At 44.9% G+C, this 24,781-nt stretch overlaps 1 protein-coding gene across 7 annotated transcripts in view; it reads right to left on the bottom strand.

Annotated features, from left to right (window-relative positions):
• LOC146871292 (transcription factor SOX-13-like) overlaps positions 1–24,781 on the bottom strand; it is a 588,655-nt gene that overhangs the window by 136,234 nt on the left and 427,640 nt on the right. For 5 of the 7 annotated variants that reach the window (XM_085650772.1, XM_085650765.1, XM_085650783.1 and 2 more), the window contains 2 exons: positions 2,489–2,681; positions 1,338–1,428 (listed from right to left, as the gene is read on the bottom strand). In XM_085650772.1, the coding sequence (XP_085506898.1) occupies positions 1,338–1,428; positions 2,489–2,681 (284 nt within the window). The remainder of the gene's footprint in view (positions 1–1,337; positions 1,429–2,488; positions 2,682–24,781) is intronic. The other 2 variants (XM_085650790.1, XM_085650791.1) reach the window with 1 other exon arrangement.

The following is a 24,781-nucleotide window of genomic DNA, read 5'->3' as shown; positions in this document are numbered from 1 at the left end:
TGCTGATGGAGTTGTGGGGTGTCATGGAATAGACAGTGGCACAGCATAAATTGAGGGGCCCTAGGAGTCCCCATTTCTCCTTTCAGCCCAGTGAAGTTTGTGATGGGATCTGAGCTGCTCAGAACTACTTCCAAACCATTCCACCCATAGTTCGTTACAGGGCTCTGAAGGGCTTGAGTGTTGGAAAAAAAAAAAAAATAATAATAAATATATATATATATATATATATATATATATACATTCTTATGTATGCACAATAAAGATATCATGCTTAGATATATCACACTAACAAGCTGCCTGGAGCTCCAAAGGTCTTCCAACTCTGACCTTGCGGGGCGAAGCTTCAACGGCTATTCTGAACCACCTTAGAGGTCACTTTACTTGTACTGACTCCATGTTAGTTTGCTTATCTGGTTGTGCAATTTGCATACACAGTAGGTTTGTAGTATAATTGGCACAGTGCCAAGCCGGCCTTTCATGGTCTGCCCATATCTAGCTGTTTATAATTGGCATGGTGCAGATCTTGCATATCCCTGTTAGCCATATTTGACACGGTGCCTTATTCGACATTGCCTTATTAGACATTAGACATTGTATTAATAAATGTATATAGGACCCAGAAACCAGTCACTCAGGGAAGAAGCAGGCTGAGAGCACCAGTTGGGGACCTGACTTCTTCCTTGCTGATCAGCAAGCATGCATGGGTACCAATACATTCATCTCATTCTGTTTCGGAGCAAACTGCTGTGTCTGGTGAGTTTCTTTCATTTGCTCCTGGGAAGGTTCAAATTATTTCCCTAACATTGAAGGTGTATAAGTAATTTTACCCAATTATCAGACCCTAAGGGTCTCACAACTGTAAGTTACAAAAACATGAGCAATCAAGTTTTTTTAATGAAAGGTGTGCCTCTGTTCAGCACTGTGGACGACTCAAAAACAGAGACTTCACAAATCTGGAGTTGAGAAGGTTGCCAGACTCAGGCCTAGCTGGATGTCAGCTGGCGAAGGACGCATGCAGTCTCATTCATGCCACATGCAGACTTTACATACAGCAGTGCCACCCCCATTATTGACGCTCAATGGTGCTGGCAGGATTACTATTATGTTGGGAAATTTCCCTTTAGGCCATGGGTTAAAAGGTAGGAAGGGCTGAGGAGCAGTCTGACACAAGATAGAGCCAGCCTGGCAGGCGACAGATACCACTCTAGCCCATTAAGCCTCTTAGATGCTCTGACAGGCTAATCTTTTCATAAGGCTGACTGTCTCCAACTGTCATTAGCCTGTCTGGTTAGTCTCTGACTCCATCAACAATTCTGGCTTCAAGGTCGGCATCTTACCTTCCTTCATGCTTGGGCTCAGCTTCTCTGTCTTGGCAGAGTCATATCCTCTGGAGTCTGGAGTTCTCGTGTCTGTTGGGGACCGCGGCTCCTGTCAAGCAGAGACGAAACCAGTTAACAACTTTTTAAGCCTGTTTGGTTAAAATAGACAGATGGGCATTACCAGCTGCCTTGTAAGACTGCAAAGACTATAAGACAGGTGTGAAGAGGGAGGCGCACATTATCAGTACTTGTCTCTGTGCAAAGCTTCTGCCCCATACATTGTATGTATCAGTAAACGCTCCCTTGCACAGGATACAATAACAAATATACACAGTTGCGATCAACCCCTTTCTTCAATGATGCTTGTTTAGATAGGGAACCAAGCAATAGAGAACGACTGACCCTGTCAGTTAGGGGGATGCATAACAGCAAGATCAAGGTCACAGGCTGCAACCAGGAACATGGGAAAACTGCATGGGATTAACTAGGCCTGTAACCAAACAGAAGGACTGGAGGGGTACTGGCAGAGTTGTGTTTGGCTTCCAGTACCTGAGTAAAAGGGTGAGGGCTATTCAGAATTAAGGTACACTGCAGAGAGTTTCAAGTGGCTCGCACAGTGTAATATGGGGGGGGGGGGATGCTACAGATGACATGGCTCTGTGTTTGGTTCATAGCACTAGCATCATGTGGGACTGCAGGCCACAAATGAGTTGAACTGGCAGAGATGGGTGAGGCATGAGGTACGTTGGCAAAGCGGTGCTTAGTTACCAAACCTAGAATAGCAAGAGTGCTGAACGTCAGGATTGAGGTGCAGAGGCATAAATGTGTGTCCCAAACAGTTATGCAGCAGAAAGCATAGAGTGAAGACTACAGGTCAGGATTAAGCGACGTTGATTGGTCAGTCAGTAGCTTCCTGTGGTGGAAATGAGGTCCATGCAGAGGGCATGGATTAGGATTTATTGAAAGAGGTGTAATCATGGGTAACCAGGGGTCACATCGATGTGGGGTACTGGGGCACTTGCCAGTTCATAACTCTTAACAACTCCGCGCCAGACCGTCCAATCATTTCACAAAGACAAAAAATGTGAAGCAAGCATAAAACACTGTTAAAAGACTAGGTTAGCATGTGGTGATGATGTAAGGCGCGGCTCCAGCATTGCCAATCGCACCTGTGAGGAGGAGTCGGCAGCCTCCCTTAGAGGCAGAGTAACCCTAAGTGAGCTACTGGCTTGGGCATCAGGTGAGGCAGTTGGTGAATCCCAGCAGTTCTCCATCTTATCTTCTTCCTTAATGGCGCAGGTCACCATGTTGCTAGTGTTGTCTTCGTTATGTTGTGGAGAGCCGGAATTCCTCAAGGACATCCTTAGCAGACAAGACGCAAAAGTTACACTGATGGTCAAAGGGTAGTGAGCTTTACCTACATAACATGTAAGGTCTCTTCTACTCTGTCAGGGGAGTCCTCAGAGCAACACAGGCTACAAGCAAAACTGTTACCAGACCTATTTAGGCAGTGGCCTGTAGACAAAGTCCAATATTGTTAAATATTGAAGACCTCCATAAGCCTGTAAACAAAACTGGCAAATACTGAAAAGAGATTTCATTATGCCTCCAAAGAAAGATCAGAAACTCTGTAAAAAGAACTCAGTTAACTTGTAAATATAAGATCCTAAACTTTTAAATGTAATTGTTAGAAATGGTAAATCTAACACTTTAAAAACGCAACATAGATCCCAAAGTCCACACACAGTGTAGCTTATGTCTGTAAACAGAAATACCTACACCTAGCATTAAATAGTTACTTACCCAAATGAGTCGTTTTGAGAATGTTCCCGACTTACTCGTTGTGCATTATTTAGACATCTAGTTACTGGTTCTAGAATTGTCTCTTTCCTCTTTTTTCCCTCTCCCTCTGGGAATCGCCACCAATATGGTGGATACCTCCTTGTGATGGCAGAAATACACTCATGAAGGTCCCAGGCGTGCTCGCTATCTTGAGAATCTTTTTTCCTCTTCTGGTGACCTTAACTGTTTTTGGACTTCCTATTTCTCTTTTGTGCACTCCCTGTTCTTCTCAGTTCCTGCTCACACTGCATTTCTGTGAAGGCAGGAGGGTCACAGGCGAATCCAGGAAATTCTACAGCAGCAAAACCGCTTCTACAGGTAAGCTACCATTTCATTTTACAGCTTGAATCTTTTCGGGATTCAGATACTGTCTATTGATTATGTAGTGGTATCACCCCCCCCCCCCTCCCCTTTCAGGAAGTTATGGGAAAAGGGAGTAGGAGTTTGTGAACTTGGCCCCACATGTGCGTCTCTGTCCGATTGAACTCTGTTAAAGTGCAGACATCCTTTATGCCAATGTCACTCCCTTTATGCTTGTAGCGTTCGCTCTTGACTTCTCACCTACTGCTACAACCACTAGACTTATCAAATGTTTGCACAATCCACCTCATCATAGTCCCTTTTGTGATTGGGGAACCCCCGTTTGTTGATGCGAAGGAAAGAAAGAACGGACTTTTCTGTATTGTCTTGCTGCTTGTAGGTGATAGAGGACTGTCCTTCTAACGTCTAGTGTGTGTAGAGCTGATTCCGCTTGCATCAGCGGCTATAGGAAACGGGGCTTGTCGTTTGTTTAACATGGAAATGTGAAATTACCTTTGGTAGAAACTGTCAGCCGCGGTGCGTCCATTGGGGCGTAGGGGCGTAGCCCCACCAGCCCTGGACCCGCGTTAAAGAATTAAAATAAATGAAACTTTTACGAAATAACTACTTTACTTACCACATTTACACGGCGCCGGGCAGCACCCGACTTTATCGGGAGTGTGCAGGGGGGGGGGGGGGGGCGGGCCGGGCTGGCTGGTGTGGATTGATTGACAGGTCTTTAAAAAACCGTTTTTTTCCCCGCATGTATGCTTCGGGCAGCAACTTGCCCGAGCATGCGCAACCAGGCCGGCCCCATTAGCTGGGGGGGGGGGGGGGGGGGGGGGGGGTGCAGGACCTGCTGGCGGCAGCGCTGGCAGCAAAAGGGCGACAGGGCGAGCAGTCACTGTGCCCTCCAAGCCAATCCTGGTGCTGCATGCAGCGCCACTGCGCCAGGATTGGCCGGTCACCGCAGGGGCGGGCAATCCATATTGGATGCCGAGCGCGTGACGTAAGAGGTAACGGTCGGGTTCACTTCACCACTCTGTCTCGACTCGTGCGCGTCGCCTGAGCCCAGCCTGACAGCCTCGTGGTCGTGAGGGACGGTGTGTGCTGCTGTCTTACTCGTACAAGATCACCTTTTCTGTGAGTTTGGTTTGGAGTTGTCGTTCAGTGACTCTTTTATTTAGATGAACAGTGGAGTGACGTTTCATCAACTAACTTGTGAAACTGAGTAGATTGTTGCTGCCTAGAAGACATTTGGAGTCCCCGCATTCAGACATGACTAATACCTGGTCAGACGCACTAACATACTATTGATAAATTTACACACACATTCTGACGGCCTTCGATGTACAGTAGGTAAAATAGTTCTGTTCTAGACGTGTATGTGCAAAGATAAAGAAAAACGCATCGAGCCATCTACTGCCTGATGCAGTCCCAGGTTTTCTGATACAATACTTAGGACATTTCTTAATTGGTCACCAGCGTTGCATTTCGATGCACGATTTTGCTGTACTGTTTTTAGTCGTTCGTACAGTGTTTTTTCTTTCTTTTTTACTCTCTCTTGTATTGCATTGCTGCTGTTGTTGTTGTTTCCCTTGGTTTGTGCAGTAACTTCATTCCCGTTAATGCCAAGGCCTTCCTTTCCCCGTGTTATCTATTTTAGCAATGACCCCCTTGGAAATCTTCCTAATATCTCATTTGTAAATAATGACCTCACTCCAGAACTCTAAGACTTCTCTCCAATACGCTCCCTGATAACTGGCCAAGTTACTGTGGGTCTTACGGCCAGAGCATACATGACACGGCAAAAACAAACACACTTCACCAGGGTTACTGGGGATTAGACATTTCATGAGACTGCTTGCTTAATGCGGCCATTTAACAAAGGGATTCCCGACAGTTATGTCGCTTTTGTGCCATAAAATATCAATGCAGGTGGCATTAAGGATTGCGCGCTTCGCTGCACTGTAGGCGTCTGGTGCTCATAAAGGGACTCTGGCGCGCGGGCTAGCATTTATGAAGGCGCTGCTTGCTATGCGGGGGTGGGGGGGGGAGAAGAGGGAGGGGGGGGGGCCTGTCGCAATGTCGCATACTTCGAGACAATCTCCATGGATTTCAACTTTATTCTACCGCCATTAACAGAACAAATAACAACCCAGCCGTAAAGTGCGAAACGACAAGGGACTCTTTTTAAATCCACCTGGTAATTTGAAAAGCCATTTTGTCCTAGATGTATCAAAAGGATGGGCAGAAAAAGTGCACCTACATTTTACGACCTGTCTTTACTTTTCTTTTGTGATGCGACCTATGCCCTGGCCAAGTGCCTTAAACCACCTACTCAAATCCCTCCCAGGCTGTGGACACAGTTCGCAAATGAGCCTTCCTCTTTGTGAATCAGTTAACCCTTCCTTTGTGGTATTGGTAACTGGCCAATGGTTTGCGACCGCAATTATGACAGCAAATTATTAATGCCTTTGCTATTTGTAATTAGGCAGGGTTACCCCTTTTACGACCCCTCCTAATTACGAGTCGGAATGGATCACAAAACCCAAATGGGTTTAGTACATATAAAAAAGCCCTTCTGTGGATGTAACCCTTGAAGGGCTTTGTACATCAGGCCTAGTATCCCTTGGAAATAGAACACAACTAAGGGTAGGCTTGGAAATGTTTGAAAGGAGGGCTGAACATAGAGAACCCAGTTGCAGAAAAAAAACTTGAAAATTAAATAAAACCACCCAAATCAGAGCAGGGATTTTTAAAATATAAAATGTGTATTTACATTATGCTTGCTGGACTGACTGATCTAATTTGTGGTGAGGACCACAGGTCTCTCATACTAGTCAATGTATCTTGACATCACCATCTCTCATCTTCAATAGCAGGACAGGATCTCTGTGCCTTGTCATCCCCAGCCCAGAAGGGAGGACAGGATCCATCTTAAAAATATCCCTGTGCTCCATGCAACTAGTACTGTTTTTCTTCATTCACATTCAAGAAAACAGTCCAGGAACTGGTGCATCACTACTGCTTCTGATAGTGCAAAATTCGTATGCTGGGCCAGATATTTAGTCATTCATTCAGAGGCCTCTTTGCTGGCGCTGCCAATACAAATACCAATTGTGATGTTTCTGTTGTGTGTAGTGAAAACTAAGCTGACGCAACAGCGTGATTTAAAAAAAATCAAGAAAAAAAGCTTAAGACATCAAAGCCAGTTGATCAAAAAACTTGTTAGAAGAATGTATACTTTTAAGGTTTTTTAATTGTATCCTATTGATGAACCTACCTACCCTTTGCTTCTGTAAACACCCAAGCCTAGACAGATTCAAACATTATCATTCAACTGATGTTCACTGTAGCAATGACTTTGCAAAGCCGGCAGTGGTATAAAACTCTAATGTGGCCAGACTTTCTACTGGTCAGATGGGCTCCTCTCAAATTTTAAAGAGTGTAAAATTCAGATTACCAAAGCTAAGGTTTAAGAAATGTCAAGTCAGTTTTACCATAAGAACGACAGAAAAAGCTGAAGTGCTTTCAATTCCACTATGAGGCGTTGGGAGCTAAAAGAGAGGGAATTCAGCTCATGCAAGAGATCATTGTGAAAGGACATTTCATGGATCACAATGTTGGTGCATCATCCATTGTTTGAGGAAGGTACAAAACCAAAGTCTTTAAATTGCAGAAATGTTTTTATTTTACCCACAGGGAAGGTCAAAGTTCCCTAATTGAGACCATGTTTATGAACAATTGGTATGAAAAAAATGTTTGAATAATCTATGTCCTAATTAAAATTCACCACGATAGTGGAGCGGACGTTTGTCCGTCACAGATAAAAGAGAAAGAACGTTTTTAGGATCGAGCCTGCGAGAGCATGCGCTAGCCCATGCGTCTCGCTTGTGAGACACTCTTGTATACAGAAAAGGGCTTATAGCATAGCATAGCATAGCATTTGGAGCCCGCACATTGCTTACCAATTTTTGGCTTGCGTGGCACTCTTCCTTACAACCTCATAATTCATCAAGGCAGGCCTAACACAATTTCCATTCCTCTCTGTGGAGCAGGGACCAAGCACAGATTGATTCAACCTAATCAGTACCTGCCCGTTGCTCCCAACATGGCTGAAGTACTATTTTGTTCTTTTTAACTTTTAGTGCCCTGCAAACAGAAGGCGTGTGACTGGCACAAATGTGCCAAGAAGGACAAACAATATTGCAAGGATTTATTTTCTATAGTTCACTTTCTATTTTTCTGCCAAGTCCTCTTTTCTCACTTTGCACTCATGTTTTCTTTTGTTTTGTCCACAAAAGTTGAGGATTATGTTAAAGCAACATTGTTTCTTTCTTATGTATAATTATTGAAATTATGCTTTAACACATAATCATGCAGTTCATCTCAATCCACCCCACTCCAAATCACCCCACCACACCCCACACCAATCCACCAAACTCAGTCCAAACCACACTAGACCAATCTAATCCACCCCACTCCAAACCACTCCCCCAATTCACTTGAATACTCCTACTCCACCCCAATCTGCCCCACTGCAATTCGCCACACTCCAATTGAAACAATATGCCCCTCTCCAATGCAAACAATGTGCTCTACTCCAATCTTCTGCACTCCAATCTGCCCCTCTTATCCAAAACAATCTGACCCTCTCCAATGCAAAACTATTTGCCCCCTGTCCAATCCAAAACATTCTGTCCCACTCCAATCTACCCTACTCCAATCCATTACAATATGCCCCACACCAATCTAAAACAATCTGCCGCACTCCAATCCAAAAATGTCAGCCCCACTCCAATCCAAAACAATCTGCCTACTCCAATCCACCCCACTCCTATCTGCCCCACTCCAATCCAAAACAATATACCCCACTCCAATCCATCCCACTCCAAAAACATGCGGATAGCTAAATAAAAGTTTTAACTTTTGAATGTACACTGGTGAATATTTAATCTGATTCAAATGAAATCTGTGAATTTCCCAGTGCGTTGCGAGCCTGCCTTTATTGTTTTGTGAATTGTAATGGGTATTGTTAATATTAATGCTTATTGCTGAGGTAGACGCCATTATCTAGAAGACACCTGCTGCTGGAGCGTTATGTTTTTTCCCCACAGTCTTTGTTTCATTACCCTACTGTTTCAAAAATAAATTGTTATCTTTTCATTTTCAGCACCTGACAACCTGAAACATTACCGCATTTTGGGGCAATTTTCCAGCAAACAACAAGAGGACCCCAACCTCCTTTGCTGCTCTCTCACCCGACCCCGGCTACAACCCAGCAAACACCAGTGTTAAAGGTAAGGCAACTGATGCTATATATTTTTTTACATCGTAGTTAGAGCATGTATGTCATGTGGTCACTCTCAAGGCCCTCAAGCAGTGTCTTTCAGTGCCTCCAGCAACACTATGGCACAGAGAGGCAGGAGGCAGTACGGCTCTATTTTTAGCAGTCATTTGAGATGTATTAGGATAATGCACAATATATATGTATAATGTATTTATACTGAAATTTGATATTATTGCACTGCACCTTATACGTTGTACTTTGATTGACAGGTTTCTTTAATATATATATATATATATATATATATATATATTGGTAAGGCCAGCAACACCCGACACCCCATCATGAATACAGTACAAGAGCTGATTACAAAGTCATTCCAGTCACGGCCACTTGAACAAAAACTGAAGTTAAAAGAATTGGGACCTCATCAGCCTGAAATAAACCTACAGCAAACTACCCAGGACAGAGGAAAAATGTCAAAACGTACATTCTCAAATGCCTGGTACACAAAAGCTGATTGGCTTACAGGCTGCCCTATACGCAATTCTCTGTTCTGCTTCCCCTGCTTGCTGTTTGGCGGTGACTTTTCTTGGACACGGCAAGGAATGGTCGACCTGAAGCACATCGCTGAAAAAATAAAGAAGCATGCGCTCACAAGAAATCATCTGGAAAACCTGACAAGACTGGGAATGTTGGGGGAAGACGCACCAATTGAGCAGCAGATAAATGATGCGTATCGCAAATCCATTCAAAAACACAATGAAGCTGTGGATAAGAACAGACAAAATCTATCCAAGATCATTGATTGCATTCGTTTCTGTGGTGCTTTCGAACTGGCATTGCGAGGCCATGATGAATCGGAAACTTCCTCAAAACCTGGGATCTTCCGAGGCCTAGTGGATTTAATGTCAACCATAGACCAGGATTTGGAAAGACATTTAGCACATGCTACAGTCTTTAAGGGCACCTCTAATACAATACAAAATGAACTCCTTGACTGTATGCTCGAAATTATAAGAAGCCATATTGTGCAAGAGTTGCGAAACACAGACTTTGTGGCTATTCAGGCTGATGACACCACTGATGTGTCCACTCAAACACAGTCCGTGTTAGTGTTTCGGTACCTTGACAGTGACAGAAACATTGTGGAAAGATTTTATGGCTTCACGCATTTAAGTGACTCTAGTGCAGCAACCATCACTGAAGCAATACTGTGTCAACTGGACTTAATTTTCCGGACCTGCCTCAAAAACAAAAACTTATCGCACAAAGCTATGACGGTGCATCCGTAATGAGTGGGAGCCTTAGTGGAGTTCAGAAGAGAATTCGAGATGTGTACCCTAATGCTCATTTTGTGCACTGTTACGCCCACCAACTCAATCTTATTATGCAACAGGCGGTATCAAAGATCAGAGAGACACGAGTTTTCTTTCAGGATATCGGAGGCATAGCAGCATTCTTCACACGTTCCCCCAAAAGAACAGAAGCCCTTCATGAGATTGTGGACAAAAGCGTACCAAGGGGATCCTCAACTCGTTGGAACTTTCACATTCGTACAGTCAACTTAATCTTTGAACAGAGGGAGGGCCTTGAGAAATGTTTTGTCGCCATAGCATCCAGAGCAGACTTTGATCACACAAGTCAGAATGAAGCCCATGGCTTTATTAGAACACTACAAGACAAAGAGTTTCAATTCTTACTGTTTTTATTTCATGACATAATGATTCCTGTTGATGTGTTATACGATCAGTTGCAAAGAAAAGACCTAGATACTGTCTCTGTGAAAGCTAATACATCTGCATTTGTACAACAGATTATGAAAGTGAGAGATGGGGTTGAAGATTTAGAGAGCAAACTGCCGGAGCATTCTGTTTTTGCAAACCGCAGACAAAACATCACCTCTCTGGTTCGAATTGGAAAGGAGGTATGTGACATTGTAATTGTGCAGGCGAAAGAACGTTTTTCGTTCACAAAACATTTGGTGAGTGCGACTTTATTGCAAAGTAAAGAGTTTGCACAATATGATGAATCCTTCCCTGAGCGTGCTCTGAATCAGGCTGTGGAAGCATATCCTATGCTCAAAAAAGAGCAGCTGAGAACTGAGTTAACTGTACTCTACGGAATGCCTGTGTACCGGAAGGCCACAAGCGCCTTGACTTTGCTGAGTTTAATTCATAAACTGCATATGGAAAACTCACTTACAGAGACAGTGACTTTACTAAAAATTGTGATTACGACTCCAATGACAACAGTAGAAGCTGAACGATGTTTTTCAGCCTTAAAGCGCATAAAGACATTCCTCAGGAACACCATGCTAGAGGAAAGACTAAATGCTTTGGCGATGCTATCTGTAGAGAGCAAGCTAGTCCAAAAGATACCGGACTTCAACATGAAAGTAATTGACAAGTTTGCTACACTGAAAGAGAGACGTGCGGATTTCATCTACAAAAAGTGAATGCTGCTACTTGTTTGAATACAAAAAATTCTGATTGAGGTAAGAAATGCATTGTTATCTCTGTTTTTAAAAGTTTTGTAGTGTTTGTTCTATTTGGAGACTACACAGATTTGCTCACCTTTGTTCACTGGCCGGACCTGTCTCCCGCAGGGTGAACGATTCGTTGCTTGTGTTGCCTATCAAACCTTTCCCCTTGGCAAATTGCGAAAACCTTTATACCAGTGGTTCCCAAACTGTTTACTCCTGAGGACCCCAATTGAGTCACCACTGGAAGCCGGGGACCCCCAAGCAATTTGTATGACTTATATTTCAAACATTAAAACAGTAATTCGAAAACAATAAACACACGTGTGCACACAAAACGGATACTCGAATTCCTAAGGATTTTAGTATTTTATATTGAAAGAATTTGCAAAAAACAGGAGGTTTAGCGCTGCATCTCCATGACTAACTTTTAAATGGTTGGTTTTATTTCGCAGTATGAGACTCCTGCCAGGGCCAGACTGGAAACCCAAAGCAGCCCTGGCAAATGTTTTCAGACCAGTCCCCATACAGTGCACACCTAGTGCAGTGAGTGCGCCTGACCACTACAAAGGGGGCTTTGGGAGGCTCTCCCCCCAAGACAATTTAGGAAACAATGGTGCAGTGACAGTCTACAACAAATTTATCATTATATATTGAATTGTATCAGCTTTTAAAGAGTAGTAAATGATGACCTTACTATGCACCAGGATATGACAATCTTTGTTGGGGTTATTCAATGATTCCCATATTATCCTCCTCCAACAGTGCCTCTCATCTCTCCATAGCCCCTCTGTCACATGTATTTAATTTGTTTTATAACATCTCTCATACCATTGAAGGATGTCAGAGCACCTTAAATCACACACATATAGGGGCAGATTTACAAGCCCCTTGCGCCACAGGTGCGTCACAAAAAGTGATGCACCGGTGACGCATTTTAGTGCCCCATATTTCCAAGGCAGGAAAAGCAACCCTGCGTGACTTTTCATGGTCTTGTAAATATGGCCCAATTGCACACAGCACTACGTGAAAGGGACGTTCCATGAGTGTTGCTGTGGGTGTTCCCACACATAACCCATGGAACCAGACACATTTCCAGATTTGCGAGGAATCGTAAATCTGGAAATGTGTCTGAATGCTACGCCACCCCAGGGGAGGCGTAGGGAGGGGCAACTTGGAGAAATGTATTAATTTCTCCTCTTTCTATGCATGTTGCATTCTGCAGCACGCATAGAAACAGGATATTACCTCTGGTGATTGTTTATGTACAGGAAGGTGTCCCTTCCTGCACATAAACAATAAGTAAAACAATGACATTTTGCAAGTTCTATGTGTGCTAATGCAGCACACTTAGAAGTTGAAAAACGCCATTTCTGATTGTTTATGTGCAGGAAGTAACCCTTCCTGCATGTAAACAATCTCCCCACGACACAGGCATCCTTGCACCATGGTGCAAATGTGCCTGTGCAGGCGCATGGCAGCAGTTTGTGCGCCAGCACAGGGGGAAGCACAGAGATGCAACATATTGTTGTAAATATGTCGCATCCCTGTGCTTCGAAAGTGACTCAGTGCGGCGCAGCCAAATGGCTTGCGACACACACAGTCAATTTCCTTGCAAATCTGCCCCATGGAGACAATGATTCATACGTGTAAATCAGTGTATAGAAAATGTTACATAAGGCAAATGCGACTACAGGGTGTAGGATTCACATGTTATTCATACTGGTAGGCATTTTTAAAGAGTGCTTGGTCTGGAGAAGCACAAACTCAGGATTCAGAACATAACAGTGGTTAGCATTGACTTTAACAATAAAAATGTATTGCCACCCAAATAAACCTTTTTAGCAGGATTAGGATAATGAAAGACTTGAAACAAACATATGTTTCCAACTTGTATCATGCAGCTTGCAAGCAGCTCTTTGATGACAGTTTATAGGTCACTGTGCTAGATTACTATTGTCACTTATGAACTGCACAGTAACAAAAGAATCTGTGACTAAAGCAGTAACCCACTAACCTAGGCGCATAAAAAATGTTTTTCAAAATGCATGGTACACGTTCTTTGCAGTAGGCATATTAACCCTCTGTGCTACATTAGATAAGTCAAAGCTGCCACTTGACACAACTCTCATCTCTCTCCAGCAGGTACATTAATCACCGACGTAATCTTGACACTTTTATTGTTGCTGGAAAACTGCTGATTCTACAAGGAACTTTTTTGTGCTTTTAAAATTACTGCCTGAGGACCCCCTGGGAATGTGTCACGGACCCCTGGGGGTCCGCGGACCACAGTTTGGGAAACACTGCTTTATACCATTTATATTTGGGGTACTTGCGTGGACCTATGTGAAGTGTGTGTACAAAGTTCAGCTCAACCAGAATCACGGTAACAGCGCATTGCGCTGCCTCTTTTATATTCAGTATATTGTAAGACTGTTTTTCTTCCCCCGCCTTTCCTTGTTTTGTTTCCCTGTTTTCCCCTTGCTTGCCATTCGTTACTCTAGAGTCTAATATTCAGTATGTTGTCAGACTGTTTTTCTTCCCCCGCCTTTCCTTGTTTTGTTTCCCTGTTTTCCCCTTGCGTGCCATTCGTTACTCTAGAGTCTAATAGAGTCGGAAGGCCGTAGGGGAAGACTGTGGACTTTTCTTCAAGTTCCGGACGCTCCTGCGGAACGAGCCTGGCAACCATTACACTGCTGTGCAACTTCTTCTACTCTTAGAGCTGAGATTTCCATGAGTCTTATAGTCTGAATTCAGCACCTGAGCATAATAGGACAGAATGTATGAAGCTCTGTGGTAATACTGAATAAGCAGCTACCTATGTTATGCCATCTATTAATGTAATAACTGCACTTTCACAATTGCTTTATTAACCTTCCTGCTTTCTCAAATTTGCTTGAAAATGCACGATTTTTCTTCTTTTTTTTCAAAATTTTCTTGGGGGGGGTAACCCCCCCAAACCCCCCATTTGGGGTTCGGGCTCGCTCGCTCGCTACGGTGCTGTATGCTAATTCGTTTGCGCCCCACCACTTGAAAATCTCACCCACCGCCTCTGGAAACTGTAGGTTTGTTTTCATGACAACCCTGCCCCTTTGTATTCGAAGGCAAGGTTCTTGTATTGTGAGAGCCGGTAACTTACTCACCCTACACAGTGAAGTGATGGCAATCAAGAATGCGGTTTTGAGTGTTAAGCATTTGAGTGCTGCTTTGTGTCTGGGCTCGAAGGGAGGTCTCATTTGCCGTGGTAGCAGCTGGTTCAGTTTCCACACTGGTGTGGGTGTTGACCTTGGTGGCATCTCTCTTATAGTTCCTTATCAGAATCTTGAACTAATTGGTGTATTAAGAAACTCCTTCCTATCGTGTCCAGTGTGTATGCCACTATACCAGACAGGTGCCACTTTAATGCTTTGTATGACTGTTTCGCACCCAAAAGGAGGTAGGTACTTGATAATAGAGGCTCTTGTCAATTTATCTATTAGCCCTTCCTGCATGCACCAGTGGGAGAATCTGACCTACTTGGTGGTATGCTGTAGTTCTCCAAGCCTATCTGAGGACTTCCATGCATTTTTGGGGAAATCTTAAGTGTCCAAATTCTCTGTCCTAAGGAGCCATGCTGCTAAGCTAAGGCTAGCTGTTTCTAGCGGACATGCTTATTTCCTGTGTCGTTAGTAGGTTTTGTAAGGCAGGTAGTTATATTATTCTGCCTTATGCCATCTCACCAGGTCTTTGTCTGCCCACTGCTGGGTCATCATTGTAAGTGTTGTGGTTGTTTGTCTGCTTCTGCTTAAAACTAGTGGTAGCAGTGGAATTGGGGGAAACACATATGTAATTTTCCCCGACCAGTCAATCGATGCAGCATTTTTCCGAGATAGATGGTAAAGCTACCTGTTTGTAAAGTTTTGGCATTCTGCAATTGCATATGTTGCAAACAGGTCTTTTTTGTTTGTCCCATTACTGAAAGCCTCTTTCCATGATTTGTTGATTTAGCTCCCACTCATGTGAGGCACCACCTTGACTGCTTAGTCTGTCCACTTCTGTGTTTTGCACACCTGGCCGGTGCATCCCTATTAGTTATATCTCTTTGTATTGCCTATTTCTATATACCTTGTACTGGTTTGGACAGCACGTATGATCTAGTCCTTCCCTATACGTTTAGATTGAATATCGTTGTTGTGCTGTTCATCTGAACTTCACCTTGGCATGTACATGGAAAGCCTTCAGTGCCGGAAAAATAGTTTTTTGCTCCAGCACATTCACGTGCTTCACTGCTTCCAGAGAATTCCATTGACCCCCGATGCTCATTTTTCCCATGTGTGTTCCGCATCCCATGTGGAATGCATCTGTAGTAACAGTTACAGAGGGAGCCCGTTGTTTGAAAGATCTGCCTACTGCAATAGTCCCTATCTTCCACCATTGTATTTCCCTTTGAGTCTCTGTGACAACCACTAGCTCCCCCCAGCTCCCAATTGCTTGTGACCTCTGGCAATAGATCCTGTCTTTAGCCTCATGTGGAGTCTGGCATATGGGTTTAGAAGTATGCACGAGGCCATCCTATCCATCAGTCTCAACACCATCCTCACTGTTATAGGCTGTCCCATCTTCGAGAGGCGAGTTAATTCTCGTATGTATTGGGAACACTTTGGCGTGCCTCAGCTTTAGTGTTGCTTCTAAGAAAACCTTGTCTCTCAGGGACTGTGGAGGATTTCTCTAACTTTAGGGAGAATCCCGACCTATATAGAATTTGCCTCACTATCTGTATACTTTTTTCACGTTGTGCCAGCGATTTCGCATCTACACGCCAATTGTTCAAGTAGGGGTACACAGTATCTACTACCTTCACAAGTGCATTTCTACCACATCAATATATTTTGTAAACACCCTTAGTGCACTTTGAATTTGAAATATACACTGTCTACCGCAAACCAAAGATATTGTTTGTGTCTGCTGTGCATCAAGACGTACAGTGCATCGGGACATGAAGGTAGGCATCCTGGAGGCGTATGGTTGCAATAGATTCCCCTTCCTTTAAGAGTGGGATGACTTATTTCAGTGTGGTCATCTTGAACTTACGGGTCTTGAAGAACTTGTTCAAGAATCAGAATAGGTTTCAGTATCAGGTTTCAGTATCAGCTCTTGTTTCTGAATCAGGAAGTGTACAAAGTTCACACACTAGTTGTATTAGTTTCTTGGTACCTTCTCTATAACTTGTTTTTCTTGGACATCTTTTACTTCTTGTAGCAAACAATTAACTCTTCCCTTTTCCCAGTTTTCTTTTTTGGTTTAACCATCAGTGATGTGTATAAGCTCTATAGAATACCCATGTCATATGATATTGAGTACCCATTAGTGACTTCTCTCCACCACAGGAGGTCCCAACCCTCTTGGGGGTCTGTCCCCTTCCTTTGGTCCTGCCTGGAAATGGCTGCCTTGGCATTGTGGTGTGCCCCATACAGTGGTACAATGTGCCCTGTGGGGTACTTGACTGAACCTTCCCCACTGTGGTTCTCTTGAGTGGGGCACTTCCTCTTCTAAAGGACTCCTACACTACAAGACCCTACTTATTTTTGCTGTCACACTGTCCTTCATTTGTTGGATCCATTCATCCAGCACAAACAGTGCTTTCCCATAAAGAGCATACAGATACTTGATGCCTGCACCTGTTGCTTAAACCTCATCACCCTTAACTAGACATGCCTTCTCTGGTTGTACCTATGCACATCTGCCTGCTAGCTGGGTCTACTGAACCTAGCAGTGGCGTAACGAAACTTGAGGGTCCTCCTGCAAGGTACATGGAGGGGGGCCTCCCTCCACTCTTAATCAGGAGCTTTCAAATCAGAGTACAGTGCTGAGGGGGCCCCTAGAGCTTGCACCCCAAACCACGGGGGCTGCAAGGGCCTATGTTACGTCACTGGCATATAGTGTGGATTTCAGACAGGTTTCTCCCCTCCAGTATCACTACCTTAGCTCTCTTTCTGCATTGCTCTGAGAGATTTTGGAGTGAACCTTCTATCTCCTCACACTGCAAATGCCCATATCTGTTGAGGAGGGCAATTAGCCATCCACCATTGTATAATGGCTGACCTCTCCATTTTCTGACCCACTGTTTAACCCTCTTCCTTTCACTTTCTGGTGGATGGCCTGTAAATATAGAAGCACTGGCTCTCTTTCTGGCCGTGGACATGGTTATAGAATTATAGAATCAGCTGGGATGTTTCTTATTGTATATGTAGGATCCTGCAAGAAGTTTAAATATATTTTCTTCACTCTGGGTGCAATGTGCTTAGAAGAGGCCGGCTACTTACATGTTTGCTTACCCTGGACTAGGATGCTTGGCAGCATAGGCAAGTGCTTGCTCTGTTTCTGTGAACATGAATCAGTTCGCTCCTCCTATAGGTATACTGTGTATGTGTTCACTGCCCTCTTAATAGTGGCCTTGAGTGGTATGAGTCTATGTCTTCTTCTGGTGAGTCAGTGTCCTGCCAGCAAAAAAAGGGTTTTGTAAAATAGTTCCTCCCCATCGTTCTTGCTCCTTTTCTTACAGTTTAGGTGTAGCAGGAGGTTAGAGATCTGTGTTTTCCTCCTCTGGTATGTTAGTCTCCTGTATCGTTGCAAGGATTCAGAAGGACTTGAAAGAATCGTCAAATGTGTTCTTCCTCTGGTGCAGCCCTACCATCTCAGCTTCGAGTAAACATACATTTTTCTGAACTTCAAGAGCCAACTGCTCAGTATTGAGGAAATATTTATTTTTGCCATCTGGATTTCTTTCCACATGGAACTCCTTTTCTATCCCCTGGATGCAATTCCGTTTTGAAGTCGAGTCAGAGTTTGAGGGTTTGTCACAGACGGTGTCTCTGTGCTTGGACCCATAGAGCTCTATTTGTTTTGACTTCCCTTTGACTACTGATGGCTTCAATGGTGAGGAGGACTTGGAGTCCAAGGTTCTCTGCTTGACCTGGCAGACGACTCTCCAGCATTGCAGGCATATGTTTCTTATAATCTGTGTCTTTCAGAGCTTTCTTGGCAATTCCTGTTTTTCGAGGTCAACAATGCTCTCCTCAATGTTGTACTCTTCACTCTGCGCTACTTTTCGGTTCCTCTTGAAGTCCACTGTTGATACCAAATTGTTCTCTCTCTTTTTGTGTTCTTTCAGCTTTGTCTGCTTTTAATTTGCTGAACTGCAAGCTGGAGCTCTATATCATGTTTCCAAACCAGGTGGTGAAAAAATAATCGGAGGATGGCGGCCACACATTCGGTCTTTGTGGGTGCAAGTCTGGCGTCAAAAGGGATGACCAAATCCACCAAATGGTCAATGATTCTCAGAGGGGGAGGCAGTTCCAGTTCCTGCCACTAGATGGTGAAATAATGTACAGCATGTGAATCCAGAAAAGAATCATGCGGCAAAAACACAGCTGCAAACCCTTGTAATCACAACTGACAGACAGTAAGCAAATCTCATTAAGCCCATAAACCGGTTTCCTGAATCCAATAGACAACTACCCAAGTCTAAAAATACAACTTTCTTCAAAAGGGAGTCTAAAACATGAAACACTGAGCCTGTAAACAGAACTCCCTAATCCTGAAAACAAGAGCTTCATCAATCCGAAATGAGAATTCCTGAGCTATGTCTATGAATATAGATCACTGAGTCTGTAAACACGCCTCACTGATCCAGCAAAAAGCCAATCTGAACTGTAAATAGCAGACCAGCCAACATATGAAACAAGCATTGGCATAGCCAATAGGTCTCTCCTTTGGGACCTTATAAGTGTTTAGCCATGCAACGGTTGAGGTTGTGGCACCAAGGGTATTGTGCTGCATAACTAAATACTTATAAGGTCCCAAAAGCGAGACCTATTGGCTATGCCAATGCTGGTTTCCATATACTAGTACACATCTATGTACATCCTTAAACTATACGCAAAGCTAGTATCTCAGGTCTGACAGTACAAGCACATTTTTAAGGAGGGAGGTAGAAGACTGCCCTCCCCCCCCCCGACTACGAAATGTACCCGACACCATGTTAATGGCAGAACGTATGCTATAGAACTGCCAACTACGGCTGTGAAATCGCTTGTCGTGGCTACACTCTAAGCGGTGGTCGGAGCACATGATATTTTAATTCGTCTCGCCACACTATGCGAGGGCTCGTGCACCGGGTGGCAGTATTCTAACCGTTGAATCCCCGCCCCCTGTCTGCAGGGGCGGCTCTAGGCTCATGGTGGCCCTGTGCAGGGAGCGCAGGTAGGGGGCCCCGGAAGAGGGGGTCCGGGCGGGGCGGAGCTCAGGAAGGTGTTTTAATAAAACGTCCAGAAAAGGCGTCAGATGACCAGTAACATGGTAACAGAAAAACGACGTTTACTTTTTGAGTGCTCATCACTTGGATACTTTGTTTTAGAATCTGGGTCTCTGGAGGGACCCCTTTCAACAAGTAAAACACGTTGCGCGTCCGTAAGAGAGTTCGGCCACAAAGTAGGATCCCTCCAATCACATAAATCATATTCAGAACACGGGTCTGTAACATGGTCTTGCTCTTTGGCTTCCTTTTCAATACCAGCATCATCCGTCTGTAAACTCTGAACCTCCTTCAGAATGCCAGATGTTGATGGACCGATGAATGATGTTCGAGTTTCTCTGTCTGGGGGTCTTTTGTAATAATCCTCATCCTGAGTTGGTAATTGCTGCATGTTTGTATCAATTTCAGAGTCACCTTGTTCATTTTCATTGGTCTGCTCATGAGTATCATTCTGCTCATGGATATCATCATTTTTTTGTTCTTCTTTATGGTCGTCAGCGCCGGTTTTACCTAGTGCATCAGCAGTACTCTGGCCAGAGGATTCTCCATCTTTAGGTTTCCCTTGGGTGATAAAGTTCAGGATTGCTCCTTCCTGTGACACTACGAAAGCCTGCTGAGCCACCTTTCTCTTTCGTTTCGAATAACCAGATTTGTGTACTCGAAATCTCTTCATTTTGCTTGCAATGCAGCGGGCGAGGCTAGCAGTGGGTAGGGAGAAAAAGAAGACAATCAGCAGTGGCGGCTGCTGAAAGATTTTGATGTGTCATTTTTATTTTCTTGCAAAAACAACAGTTGATGGACAGAATGCAGAACAATGTCATACATTCACCCCAGTACAGAGATCTGGGCCTAAACCCATCGTTTTTTTGCTCACCACACCACCCCAGTTCAGACATGGCCATATGCAAATCAGCCTTGACCCTGTGCCTCATGGGAACAGTCCAGCCCGAACTGCCAAGCCATGTCTTCCCTGGACTACACAATGAAGGACTAGCATATCTTAATGAACGAGTGAAGTTCCACCAACCTACCAGGAAAATATGTTCCAGAACCATCTCCCTAGCAGCCACCCAATGCAGCCGCTGATAAAACAGTGGAGGCCGCTACTTCTCCCACCTGGCAGTGAAGACCTGAAAACCCTCCCCCTGCACCTCAGCCTCACCATCGCTCCAGCAGTTCAGAAAGGACCACAAGACCTTGCTGTTCAACCAATAAGCAGCATGAAACAGCAGCATGAATCCCACACCGCCTCGAGACCCTTATGTGTGAAGCAGCTGAGCTTTACAAACCCTGACTGATTGATAGTAATTACCCTTCCCACTACATGTATGACACATTATGAGGACTAGCCACATATGGAAGGTTTATTTGAAGAGTGTTATAAAACTATAGGGTAGATCATGTGACTTGGCATACAAGGTCTGTTTTCTCAGTCCACTGAGAACAGTACAGCCTGGAGAATAGTTCATGATCTATTTGGGAAGTGACCTTAGCAGGAAGAGAGTAAGCTACCTTGAAATCATGGCACACAGAGACCTGTCTCAGTAAGTCACTAACTGATCCTGAAGACAGCCTACAGGTAACCAAAGACTCGTCCACTTTACCACATTGTCAAAAGACAAAATACAATATATTTAATTAAGGTTTCTTGTATTGTGCCATATTCCAGCAACCAGTTCTGCTCGCTTTCAGAGCACCTATTAAACAAGGATTAATTACAGTGAGTCCTAAGGCTATGAAAAGGCACTAGAGGTTCACTGAAGCAAAATTAATGTGCAAGGAACATCCAGTCAGGAGACAACTTTCAAGCAGACGTGCGAATCACTAGCACAGCGTACCAACGACCCCATGGGCCGTGGCATAAGCGAGGAAAATGGCCCCTTTGGCTGCTGCTCAGGAAGTAAAATATAGCAATTATCAGGGTTCAATGGGCCCCTGAGGGTTTTGGGTCTCAGTACCACTGTACTTGCTGAACCAATGGTAACTATGCCCCTAGTATGGACAGAGAAGGCTGCTTCACCAATTGCAAACTGAGGACTAGTTAAACTAGTTTTCTCTGCTAGTCACATGACAAGCACTGGAATGTAATTAAAGAAATGATCAAGAAGCCAGTCTCCTACCAAGGTCTCTGCAAAAGGGCATTAGATTGAGTTAACATGGGTAGGCACTGCCATCCTATTCCAGGCGTCCATCCATAGGTGCTTGCATTTCATGTCTGCCTCAACACCATATAAACAGACATAACCAAATGCCAAGTACATTCGAACACTCGATGTTTTAAAAGATTTGTGCAGGCAGATCCACTCATTAGATCACAAGTATCAGCTTCATACTCTGCTTTCATGATTGTTGATAAGTAATTGTAATCATTTTAATGAATCCTTAACATTACGTCTAACACCTCGTACCCTGCTCTCCTCTTCCCCCCAATACGACCGTGCCTCCCAAGTTACACCTCCAAAAGTCACCATGCCTCCCCTCAGCCACAAGTAAACACCGCCCCTGCACTCCTGACTCACTCTTCCCTCAACATACAGCGCCGATCTGTACCACTCCCTACCCCTGGTGCACGGAGACCACCTCTCCGACCCGCGCCCTCACAGAGATGAATCGTGAGAGAGAGACTCTCTCTCACGATTCATCATACCCTCCCTTCCCATGACCACCAGAATACCTCCAGCTCGCCACCTCACATGGCTTACCTCCACCCAGACCCAAAGCACACACCATCTACAATAACATCCTCACCCAACCTTCCCCACGCCCCCCGCTCCTCACCCCCACGGGCTGGGATACATTCCTACACCTGATCTGCCCTCCTCCCCAGGGCTCCCCACACCCTCGTCCAATGGCTCACCTTCCCTCGGGTTCACTCTGCAGTGGCACACGCTGACCTCCTCATTCCCCCTCCCCATGCCCTGACCCTCGGGCTGCTCACCTCGCAGCTGGCACCAAAGGTTGCACACTGGCATGCTATCCTCTGCAAGGCGGCCTTTCTTGCCCAGGGTCTCTAGGCGCGCCGGTGCATGGCCTCGGCCGGTCTCGGTGCTGCTCGCTGCACGCCGGGCACGGGTGCTGCCACCCCTCCTGCCGCCAGTGATGCGTGGTGCTTCTGTAACCCCTTCGCTGCAGGACTCGCGGGCACTGCGCATGCGCGCGCATGCGAGCCTCCGGAGGTGCCAGATCTGGACTATTAAAACAAGCTCTATTCTCCTGGAAAAAAAGTTCTAAACAAGCACAAGACCTACCAGAAGAGCCCGAAACAAGGCCGACCCCACACAAAGACGAGACTGGGTTAGAAAGGAAAAGAGTATAAGAACAACCATTCAGCGTGCATCACATTGGATTTAGCACGCCTCAGTCGTTCATGCGCCAAATCCCTGCCAGGGGCCACCACGAATATGTATTGTATCCGATTCCTCGTGGTGGCCCCTGGGGGGTTTGGTGGCCCTGTGCAGGTGCACAGCTTGCACATGCCTAAGGCCGCCCCTGCCTGTCTGTCTTTGCCTCATAGAGGTGACCTTCTTTCTATATTACTCCCTGATAAATCGGAAACATAGGCTTAGAAATAGGCCTAAACATCTCTGAACAAGATAATTGACTATCGGATAAAGATAATGTTTGCGTGAATTTAACCACATATCTGGCAGAGCAATAATACAGGTCTGACTGCGCACGCACAATGCGCTTGCACACGCAGCAGCGGTTGTAGGGCATGTGCAGAAAAGTAGTTTCCGCATACACAACACAAGCTTTCTATTGTGTCAGCGTTTCAATTTCCAGCATCATGTTATGTGGCACGTATTTCTATGGTGCGCATTCTCTTCAGAGTATGTAGTTGCAGCAGAATTCAAGTCTGGTACTTTCCGGCCCTGGTTGGAGGATTCGATCAGGACAAGACCCTGTTAATTAAGTATCTGTTAAACACTGTACGTATCAGTGTGATTGTGGTTTTGTTACATTCACAGTTGCGTTGCTTGCGAACAGTGAGTGAACACAACAGAGGTCGGTGCAACCTCGAGGAGTGTGTGAGCTGGGGTCAAAGTGTAAAAGCTCAGAATGTCGTGGTGGGAACGAAGCAGTTGCTAATGCAGTGCACAGTGGGTCAATGCACTAGCCGCACGAGCCGTGGTTAACTTGCAGGAATGTACTGTACGAGTGTACATCTAACCTAAACCTGGCTGGATAACAAAGCAGTACTCTAGGTAATAGGGAAAAATCTCGAGACTGTGCCTCTCTGATCACTGTATATTTACACAATGTAATGCTTAGTGGAAGAGGTTTCAGCAGATCTTGAAGTGAGGTAAAAGCTGTAAAAGAGCGGGGGAGGTCAGTAGAGTCAGCGACGGGGTGACTTGATCCCAGTTTTGAATCCCTTGAACCACAAAGGCAATTTACAGGGGTTCATGCATGAGAAAATAACAAACATTTTTTAAGACTTTCAAAGCAGAGAGGGAGAGTGTGTGTGCCTGTGTTGATGTAAACATTCCTTGTAAAGTCCGACAGACACCTAAGAATACCAGACTGAAAGCATCTGTACCAAACTATTTTCCAGAAAATGTATTTAATAGGAGGGTATCTCACCCAAACATCCCCTTCTCCCCTGCAGCTAACGCACCTGATACCTGGGGTCGTTAACAACATAAGAGATAATGTGTTGGACCTGTCAGCCCTAGGGTGGTCTCCCCATTTATTTTTGATCATGCCTCATATTTTGATGTTGGACTTAGGTCTCCGGGCGCCTTTTCATTGCCCACCAGTGTTAAGGTGCAGGTGCTCCCTTCTCCCAAGATGGCTGCCACAGACCCCTGCTACTGCAGAGTGGTCTTTCATAGTAGCACCCTAGCTGCCAGGAGCTGGCTGGGACCCCACAACAATGTTGCGACACCAGCCCGCCTTTTTTGTCCCATAGGTAGAATGGGGAAGCTCCTGGAATGTGCTGAAACCTTCTAGAAGGGAGGTGTGGTTTTACTTTTGCCGCCTTGGCTAGAGGTCACCTGACCTAGGGATACATAAGTGAGGGAGGGAACTTTTTCCAGTTAGTTGGCCAGTGGGGTAGAGCAGAGCTGGGGAATCCACGCAGGAGTGTAGGCGGTAGGGCCTAGCCAGGGACTTATGCCTCTGAGAGTGACAGGATTTAGGTACTGCCTCTTAAGTGAGTGAGGGATCTTGTAAAACCCACTGATCTTGCCCAGCAGTAGGAGGACCCAGAGAACCTCTGCCCAGCCTCACTAGGAAGGACCTAGTCGACAACT

The sequence above is a fragment of the Triturus cristatus genome, chromosome 1_1, assembly GCF_964204655.1.
Source record: "Triturus cristatus chromosome 1_1, aTriCri1.1, whole genome shotgun sequence".
In the NCBI taxonomy this organism is placed as follows: domain Eukaryota; kingdom Metazoa; phylum Chordata; class Amphibia; order Caudata; family Salamandridae; genus Triturus; species Triturus cristatus.
The sequence above is the reverse complement of the archived record's forward strand: the minus strand, read 5'-3'. Positions and strand labels throughout refer to the sequence as shown.